Raw genomic sequence first — 10917 nt, 5'->3', positions numbered from 1 at the left:
GGAAACATCCCCCAGGCTGTGGCTAAGCCATGTCTCCGCAATATACTTTCTTTCAGGAGTGCTAGTTCTGCAAGGTTCGCAGGAGAGCTTCTGTAAAGTTTGGAAGGTAGGAGACGAGGTACTGGCAGAAGTAAAGCTGTGAGTACCGGGCGTAAGTCGTGCTTCGGTAGCTCAGTTGGTAGAGCACTTGCCCGCGAAAGGCAAAGGTCCCGAGTTCGAGTCTCGGTCGGGCACACAGTTTTAATCTGCCAGGAAGTTTCAACATTTTTCAACTTTACCAAAACACAATGATAACTTTTAATACAGCTGTTGTGTGTACAGTTCAAATGGCTCTGAGCACTATGGGACTCAACTGCTGAGGTCGTAAGTCCCCTAGAACTTAGAATTACTTAAACCTAACTAACCTAAGGACAACACACACATCCATGTCCGAGGTAGGATTCGAACCTGCGACCGTAGCGGCCACGCGGTTCCAGACTGTAGCGCCAGAACCGCTCGGCCACCAGTGTGTGTACAGTCCCAATTGGCATTCAATTGTTCTCAAGTTAGTTTGATGCCAAATTTGATTTTTTTATCTTCTCCCTTCTCTCTCTCTCTCTCTCTCTCTCTCTCTCTGTCTGTCTGTCTGTGTGTGTGTTAAAAAGTGTGTTGTAGCAAAGTGTGGTGTAGTCTTTTATAATCTATTTCCTTCTGCTAATGTCTTCTTTATGTGGAAGTTTTCTTGTACTGTAAGTTTCTGGTATAGGCAGTGGTTGGATTTTAATATGTGTAGTATGTGGCCATTTTAACATTAATTTTCTTTCAAATAGTAACAGTCATAAACAACTGGAATCATTGTTTTCAGCTTTCAGTCTACTCCCGGCAGTTTCAATCCCAACAAGACTATATGCACACAGCAAGACCTTGATAAATTACAATGATGTAAAAATCACAATTACAGTGATGTAAAAACACAAGCCATAACAAATGGTTTTTCTGATCACGAAGGTCAATTGACAACCTTAAAACTCATCAGTAGAAAAACTGTAAATGATCACAGCCAGGTTAAACAAGTCAGAGTAATAAATGTGGAATCTACTAGCTTGTTTAGAAATGCTTTACATCATGGCCAATGGGAGGAAGTGCACCAGGCAGTGCAATGAGTGAGAAATTCAATTCATTTGTGGACTTATTTCTGAAACATTTTGAAGCCTGCTTACCCCAAAGAGAGATTAAAATGAAATCAACATGTTGTGGAAGGACAGAGTGGATAATAGCTGGCATCAAAATTATCATGTGCTAAAAAGAAAGACCTGTATATAGAACATATTATGCTATTTATGTAGCCAGTCAGTGAAAACTGGGACATTTCCAGACAGACTGAAACATGCAGTAGTGATGCTCATCCACAAAAATGGTTCAATGTATGTACTACCCAAGTATCAGCCCATCTCTTTGCTGCCAAATGTTCTCAAAGGTGTTTGAGAGAGTAGTTTATGATAGGATTTATGGCCATATGACACAAAATGGCTTACTGTCATCTACACAGTTTGGCTTTCAGAGGGATTCTCCACAGAGAAAGTTATATTTAGCCTAACAGATGTAACTCTAGATGAATTAGAAGGTATCCAGTGGGGATCTTTTGTGACCTTGCTAAAGCTTTCAACTGTGTAGATCACAACACATTGCTAAAAAAAAAAAAGCTTCCACACTATGGCATCAAAGACGAAATTTTGACGTGGCTAGAATCTAATCTACACGACAGGAAGCAAAGAATTCTCTTCATGGAGGCAGGTGTAAGAGTAAACTCAGACTGGGAAAATATAAAATGCAGAGTCCCCCCCCCCCCCCCCCCCCCCAGGGCTTGAACCTTGGGCCACCAATTTTCCTGATCTACATTAATGATCTACCAGTTACAATTAAAGACAGAGCAAAAATAGTCATGTTTGTGGATGATAAGAGTAGTGTGATCAAGGGTCCCAACTCAACAATGCTGGATACAAATGGTTCACAGCAAAAGCCTGACATAAATTTACGAAAACTAACATTATACAGTTTCAGATAGAAAATAAAATAACTCCAAGTTCCTGAAATGGAGATCAACAACCAAAAAATTTAAGAATGATTAATGGAAAATCTCATATAAAGATGTGAAACAAATACTAACAAAGAGATAGAGGGGCTGGCCAGTACTTACCTCAGCTCAGTACAGCCGATAGATACACAAAACAGAACAGAAAATTTACATTCCTAGCTTTCGGAACTTTGTTCTTTCATCAAGGAGGAGAGAGGGAAAAAAAGGGAAGAAGGGAAAGTGGATTCAGTTACTCACAATCCAGGTTATGAAGCAACAGGGAAAGGTAAACAGGGAGGATAGCTACCGATACCCCTCACTGTGGTTCCACCTATGGTATGGCTCCTCTATTGTTGAGGCATGCAAGCCAACCCATCTCAGCAAATCCATGGTTCATGGAGGACTTAATTCATATACAACGTATGTTGCAAATTTCTGAGATGATATGGCACTTTCAACTTCATATACTTACATTAACTAGCGCTATCAGTTGATTTCCTTTGCCTATGCAGCTACCAGTATAACCAAATTATCATTTTTAATCATAATATTCCTGAATGGACTGCTGTTGAGGATAGAGAGATAGTGAAACTGTTGGTAGTTGAGACCATTGTTGTGAAACTTTCGTATCTCTTGATATATCTCTGTTGCAATTTTTTTCCAAACCTAAATTTCATCTCGACAATTAGTTGTACGTTGCTAGGTTTTCCAAATCCTGTGATACATCTCTCCTTTACAGTTAACAGTTAAAAACTGTTGTCACACAGTCAAAAGCTGCCTTCACATCTGGAACACGAAACCAGCAGTCGAAGCAGTAATACTTTATTGTACATTTGTTTAAAGCACCCTTGTTTAAAAAATGAGTATGACTTTTTAATAAGCATTCTGCAAGCATGCAGCTAGAATGCAATTTTTTTCTATTCATGTATTTTCTGTAATATGGTATGTACTAATCGTTACAGAAATGGTTATATGACTTGTATGGTTGAAATCCCATATAAGTAAGAAACTTTGTTACATAATTAATCACAAAGCAACAAATCAGGAGGAAAAATATATTTCATGACTTTAGAATCGCTCATTAAATTGCTTTTCATTGTACATAAAAGTATTCAGAATAATATAGTTTGTTATGTGATATAAAATCTCCATATTATGCTCAGTATTTAATTTATAGCTTAACACAGCTTATGCCTCAAGGATTATTATTTACTTTGTTACTAAGTACTCAATATTTTACAAGAAGATAAAACAAAAAGTTGTAGAGTAGACAGACAAACTTAGTTGGGTAAACAAACTTATGTTTTCTGTAAACTAAGAGCTGTCAGTTTAAAGACTCTTCATTGTTTATTCATTCACATTCACATTTATCCATATTCCACATGTCCTTTGGCTTAACACAGTCTTCAGGCTTCCTGCCATTAATGCAGTTACACAGACAGTCACTTGCACTGTATTCCTGAAACCATGGAGTGATATAAAGCATTAATACTGCCCATTCACATCAACATAAGGAATAGATCAACATACTGCTAATTTAAAAGTTAATTAGTTGCATGTCCCACAGATTATGTTCATGACACCGCACAATAATTTGAATGTCTCAATTAGTTTACAATAATAATAATAATAATGCACATTATCAGTTTATCTTTATCTTAGGCTGCATCTGAGACAGTTTTATAATTACAGTAAGTTTAATTATTGGTTAATCAAAACACAAACACAAAATTTCTATTTAAATCATTTTAATTTACTGAAATGTGAACTCATGATGAGGCAATTAATTATTAGACAATGAATTATCAAGTAGAGATTACTTTGATTTGCTGTGAACAATATTGGATCAAGAGAGATCATGAGACTGAACACTCATCTATTACAGTCACTGGCTACCAGCAACAAGACGATAGTTTTGCACCTATCTAAGCTTCCATCAGCCTAACCTCACTTTCACTTCTCATCCTCCCTTCAAGGTGACAATATCAGAGTTCAGTCCTGCACACACACCATGACAGACACATAAAGTGATCAAAAAATTCTTATCCGAGATCCTCATTGCAAAGTACTCAGGCTTTCCCATGCCGCACTTTCTCTACACATGCAACTTGGCTCAGTATGTAAAGCAGTTCATGGCACCAAAAGACATTTCCTCCCACTATCAAGAGCATGTGTCCTCGCAGGCACTAGCCGAGATTTAAGATCCCAAGCTTCATGTAAAAAGTGTCTTCCATTCCTCTGAACCTTGCCCAGGCCATTTCTCCCATGAGAGACACTATCAGTACAGCACATCATGTTGGAAAAAAATTGTGTTTCTGCTGAAGAATGCTCAGTGACCAGTTAGTGACTTTCTTCTGTGTCCCAAACTCTTGTGCAACATATGTAAAATGTTTATTTTGTGGATGCATCACCACTAAGGATGCTATTAATACTGTGCGTCTTGGTGCCATTATTTTATTAAGTGTTATCATATCAGCAAGTGACTTTCACTAAGAACTATTAAGTTTTGAGACTGTTTCTGTGGTCCCTGGAGTAATTTAGTTAGTTGAATGAACCTGTGCTTTGTCACACATCTCTTTTGAACATTATTTATTAAACCATCACCAATGTACCTATTCTCATGTCCTCAGCTGTAGCTGATTTTCTGTAATTATTTAATTAAGTCAGATAGGGACACATTCCTACAATGGTGACATGACAATAAACTCGGATGACTCAGTTTTCAAATTTGGCGATGTTGCTGGCTGCCTTGGTCCTAGCTGCCCCATTAGGCTTGTGTCCAGACCTGTTCTCACACTCACACTTCATGAGCAACCTCTGTTTTGGTGCTACAAACTCTGTAGTACTGGGCTACTATTTTGTACTTCATGTGATGAACTGTTTCATGCCATGGGCCATAATTTGTGCTTTGCACCACAAGCTATCTCTCTTTTGTGCATTTCATGTGTTTGCCACTGTGCCACCTAATGACCATGGCCTCTGCCACTGGCCTGACCAAAACCTTGCCACCCACAGTTGCCACTCCAGCACCCTCTGATGTTGTTGTCAACTAACTGCACTACTTACAGGGTTATTACAAATGATTGAAGCGATTTCACAGCTCTACAATAACTTTATTATTTGAGATATTTTCACAATGCTTTGCACACACATACAAAAACTCAATGTTTTTTTAGGCATTCACAAATGTTCGATATGTGCGCCTTTAGTGATTCGGCAGCCGATAATCAAGTTCCTCCCACACTCGGCGCAGCATGTCCCCATCAATGAGTTCGAAAGCATCGTTGATGCGAGCTCGCAGTTTTGGCACGTTTCTTGGTAGAGGAGGTTTAAACACTGAATCTTTCACATAACCCCACAGAAAGAAATCGCGTGGGGTTAAGTCGGGAGAGCGTGGAGGCCATGACATGAATTGCTGATCATGATCTCCACCACGACCGATCCATCGGTTTTCCAATCTCCTGTTTAAGAAATGCCGAACATCACGATGGAAGTGTGGTGGAGCACCATCCTGTTGAAAGATGAAGTCGGCGCTGTCGGTCTCCAGTTGTGGCATGAGCCAATTTTCCAGCATGTCCAGATACACGTGTCCTGTATAACGTTTTTTTCGCAGAAGAAAAAGGGGCCGTAAACTTTAAACCGTGAGATTGCACAAAACAGGTTAACTTTTGGTGAATTGTGAATTTGCTGCACAAATGCATGAGAATTCTCTACCGCCCAGATTCGCACATTGTGTCTGTTCACTTCACCATTAATAAAAAATGTTGCTTCATCACTGAAAACAAGTTTCGCACTGAACGCATCCTCTTCCGTGAGCTGTTGCAACCGTGCCAAAAATTCAAAGCGTTTGACTTTTGCATCGGGTGTCAGGACTTGTAGCAATTGTAAACGGTAAGACTTCTGCTTTAGCCTTTTCCGTAAGATTTTCCAAACCGTCAGCTGTGGTATGTTTAGTTCCCTGCTTGCTTTATTCATCGACTTCCGTGGGCTACGCGTGAAACTTGCCCGCACGCGTTCAACCATTTCTTCACTCACTGCAGGCCGACCCATTGGTTTCCCCTTACAGAGGCATCCAGAAGCTTTAAACTGCGCATACCATCGCCAAATGGAGTTAGCAGTTGGTGGATCTTTGTTGAACTTCATCCTGAAGTGTCGTTACACTGTTATGACTGACTGATGTGAGTGCATTTCAAGCACGACATACGCTTTCTCGGCTCCTGTCGCCATTTTGTCTCACTGCACTCTCGAGCGCTCTGGCGGCAGAAACCAGAAGTGCGGCTTCAGCTGAACAAAACTTTAGGAGTTTTTCTACGTATCTGTACTGTGTCGTGACCATATGTCAATGAATGGAGCTACAGTGTATTTATGAAATCGCTTCAATCATTTGTAATAGCCCTGTACAGAAGTGCAACACTGCAACATCAACTTGTCCATGAAAGTCGGGGCAGCCCAGCTACCAGCACTGATCCAGACAGATGCCCACACTGGCCTCTGCATCTGCTGCCAACGCCATCCAACATAGTCTCACCACTCCGACAACCAAGACCCTTCCCGCCACCACCACTTTGTCTGGCTGTGGCATGGTTCACCCACCACCCTTCAATCCCTAGGACCCTCATCTGTGGTTTTCTATGGTAGAGGCCATCTTCATTGGCTCCAGCTTCACCTTGATGGCACCCATTTCACAACAGTTCAAGCTGACATACGCAATGGAGGTCCCTGATGACATTTTGTTACCTGCAACTGCCCACCACTACAAGACACTTGGGCGCCACCTCATAAGGCAACTCAAGTCCTCCTAAATGCATCCCAATCTGGTCCTTTCCCTGAAGCAGTGAGAGGGCCGGCAAAGCTCCCCGTTCCTGTGCCATTTACAAAGCCTGACCGAGTCCCACAAGATCTCCTATGGCTTCCTGTATAACATCTGGCTGGCTTGCCATCTGGCCCCAAATAAAAAGTGTGGCATCACATGCTGATCTCTCCCTCACTGCCACTGCCAGCCTCAGTCACAGGGCACACGAGACAGTGGCCTCCATGCCCGTTACCACCACCAACACCACATACTGACTACACTCCCATCCAGCACTGCCAGCCAACAATTACACTGACAGCTGGCTCACCACGAGTTCACATTTTTAGCTTATCATGCCACTCCTCTCCCTACTGGCCCACACCACAATACCCAGCAGCCCAGGATATATGATTTCCTTGTTCACCTTAGTGTGGACTTGGCAACACTGTAGGGTAGGTTTCTGTTTCCCACCTGGACTTTTACTACCCGAGTGCACAGCCCTAACCACTGATGCAATTATGGCTGCCACCACTAAAACTCCAGCTGTTCCAGCAATACCCCTTGTGATGTGGTCGGTTTCTGTTGATACTGAGAGAGCTTCAAACTGTACCGCTGCAACTGCAAAGAGCCCTGCTCTTGGACCCGAAAGCCCAACATCTGTTAACATTAGGCACATGCAGCTGCTGCGCAGTCTCTCAGTGCCTGTTTGACAGTGATTTCACTCAGCTATGCCATTCCTGATCGACAACGGCTGAGACCTGTCTATCTTCTTGTGTCGGCTCATACAGGCCCCTGGCATTACATCAGTGATCCTTCTGATGGTGGTGAACAACTCTACAAATCTACTATCACCACCTATGGCGTGTACCATTGCATCTGCAACCTTGACCTGCAATGGGACCTCCCCAACCACATTATGAGAATGGATCTCATTGGGCAGTAATGTCTGCTCTCTGATGTTGGCTGGAACCTTACTGACAGCTGTACTAGGAGATCAGCTAAGAGCACCATCCAATTTGCTGTCTTCTTCAGTATGAAGCAGGCGGCTGGCATACTCTGGCCCATATGTTGACTTCCTGGCATAGTTTCCTGGTTTCAAACTTCTGTCCAGTGTACCTTAGTAGGTCTGTCATTCAGCTGCCCATTGTGTAGATACCACACCTGTACAGTCTGTCTTCTTCTGGCTACAATCTCCAGTTCATCAAGGTGGAGTTTCACAAGCTGACTGCCGCCACCATGCTCCACCCTTTGAAGAGCCCATGGATGTCTGCCCTTCACTTTCTCAAGATGAATGTTTTCTGGCACTCCTTCAGCAATTACTATGTGCTAAACTCTCTTACCATTCCTGGCTGGTACCCTGTGCCATTCCTACAATAATGTACAAGCTGGAGCTACAATCTTCAGTACAATCAACTGCAGTAGAGCTTTCACCTAGATTCTTGTCACACCCAAGGCCATCCCGAATATTGTCATCATCACGTCATTCCACTTGTATGAGAGTGGCTTTATTACCTTCAGCCTCTGAGGTTGTCCTGGTGTTTCACCTACTTGAATGAAATCTTCATTTTCTCAGTGACACTTGAAGAACACTGCAAGCACCTTCACATGATCTTTGAATGCCTCCAGGATGCTGGCATCATTGTCAACACCGCAAAGCTTGATTTCTGTGTCAGGAAAGAGATACTCCTGGGTCATACCATGTCCGCTGCCAACTCTCGTTCCCAGCCCAACCTCCCTTGATTTCCCACACCTTGCGACAGTCAAGTACCTCCATCATTTCTGCAGCTTGCTCAACTTCTGCCACTGCTAAATGAGGAATTCCACTGCTATGCAGGAGCCACTCACCACTGTCCTTTATAGCATCAAAACAAAGGGGAACAAACTGATACCATGGACACTACAAATGAAGACAGCTTCACTGCCACCAAGTGCAACTTGGTGGACACTACCCTGCCTGCTCATCCCACTCCATCCCCCTGGCTCACTTGTCATCAGACTGATGTAAGTGAGGCAGCCATCAGTGCTGTCCTGCAGAAGCATGTTAGTGGTACTTGGTATCCACTCGAATTTTTTCAGCTGCTAGCTCTCTGCCACTCAACAGCACTGGAACACAAATGGCAGAGAGCCCCTCACCATCTACAAGGCAATCAAATACTTTTGGCTGTTGGTAGAATCCCATTCTTTACCAACCACAAACCTGTAATGTTTTCCCTCTCAAAAGATATTGACCAGTGCTCCCCACATAAATTCAATCAATAGTCATTCATCTTAGAGTTTACTGCTGACATATGTCATGTTGCCATAATTGACATCATCACCACCAACTATCTCAGCTGCAGCTGCACTGTCGCTTCATCTCTGGACTATGAGGCCCTCAGCACTGGCCAGGAGCACAAACTGGAACTCACTCACCTCTGCCTGGTTGCTGCTTTGGGCCTTCACTTCATTGTACTTTGGTCCATGGCTCCGACAGCAATACATGGTGTGAAGTATCCACTGGCTCACTGCACCTGTTCCTGCCCACTGCCTTCCACAAGGCTTCAATTGACTTTTATATAATCTGGTTCAAAGCAGCATGCATGCACACTTCCACCACTCTGCCTCTGGTACATATTGGCCTTCATATCACTCACAAAGCTGACATGGAGATTTCAGCTACTGACATTGTTTATGTGCCAGTCACTCATAGTGCCAGACCACTTCCTGAAGCTCACCGATCTGCCTCTCTCCTGCAACACATCTGCCTCCCTCCAGTAAATGACAAACTCATAGAACATTCACTCACAGTGACCTCACCTCATACACCCATGACATGCTGTGCTTCAATGTTCATCAGTCCCCATTTTGCCCACACTACTCCCCCTCCCCCTCTCCCCCACCAGCTCCTGAGGCAATACTCCAAGAAATTCACCCTACATCTTCAAGACACTCCTACCTGTGTCTCAATCAAATCAATAGCCTGAGGCCTACATGCTGCCTGGCCTCACACCACTCAGCCCAACCACCATCCTCATCAACATTCTACAGCCGCCCACCAACGATAAAGCCAGCATCAGTGCCAACACCATTCGCAGTACCCCTGCTGCCAACCTGCAGTGATGCCATCCTACTGCACCACTGCCTTGGACATGGCAGCAATTCCATCAAATTATGCCGGTACTGCTCCCAACTCTGTCCCCAATCCACCAGCCACTAACAATGCAGGCATAAACATCATCGATGTCCAGGGCACTCCCACCCCTGTCCCTCTACCTCTCCTGAAGCCATTTCACCTATGCTATATGCTGACTACACCCCTGATGCCACACTGCCAACCTTGCTACATATGTCAGTCTCCTAGTGGCATTATTTCATACTTTTGCAGTGCTCTAGCCCAGACCTGCCAGCCACTGTCCTAAATCACAGAGTGCCTGATGTGTGCATTTCGCGCTGTCAAATGTAGCCTCTAAGTTGTCAGCCACTCCACATAGTGACCTAGCAGTGCCACACTGTTCCTGCATCTACCATCCCGACTGCCAACATTACCCAGCACCTGCTCGCTGCATGTGCAGCTCCTGAAATAGGCTGCTCTTCATTCATTTTCCCTTCACCTCCTTGCTCTAGTAGACCTGGCTCAGCACCCCACAACCCACGCACCACCAGCTGATATATCACTCAGGCACTCACTAGCTCCTCCCTGTCATGCAGTGCCCCTGCACTACTGAATGCCAACTACCTGCCTAACTCATGCCTGTTATCCTGAAGTCAGTTGGCAGCCCTGAGCCTCACCATTGGTAAAACACACCTTTCTGCTAGTACCAGCCTCCATCATTGCCACTTTGTTCCTCCTCCATGTACCATTCTTGTGGGAGTGGGAACTGTGTGATGGCCCTCCACCGTACATTGGTCTAAGCAACCCAGCCTCATTCCGTATGTGCCTAACTCACTAGTGCCATCTGCTAATGCAGCACCTCTGCCTGCCTCCACCCAAAGCTCTCAGTTCTGTTGTGCAACTGGACAACCGTCTACTATGGTGGTGGCTATGGGGACCAAGACTATAGCTCCACAACTAGCTAGACTTCTATTGGCCTAA

At 43.8% G+C, this 10917-nt stretch overlaps 1 protein-coding gene across 1 annotated transcript in view; it reads right to left on the bottom strand.

Moving 5' to 3' along the window:
- Positions 1-3377: 3377 nt before the first annotated feature.
- The window catches only part of LOC124712470, a 76646-nt gene continuing 69106 nt past the window's right edge, over positions 3378-10917 (bottom strand). The window contains exon 6 of the mRNA XM_047242769.1: positions 3378-3512. Within this exon, the coding sequence (XP_047098725.1) occupies positions 3405-3512 (108 nt within the window). The 3' untranslated portion in view covers positions 3378-3404. The remainder of the gene's footprint in view (positions 3513-10917) is intronic.

The sequence above is a fragment of the Schistocerca piceifrons genome, chromosome 1 (genome assembly GCF_021461385.2).
Source record: "Schistocerca piceifrons isolate TAMUIC-IGC-003096 chromosome 1, iqSchPice1.1, whole genome shotgun sequence".
Taxonomy (NCBI): domain Eukaryota; kingdom Metazoa; phylum Arthropoda; class Insecta; order Orthoptera; family Acrididae; genus Schistocerca; species Schistocerca piceifrons.
Note: the sequence above shows the minus strand (reverse complement) of the source record. Positions and strands in the feature narration are given on the sequence as shown.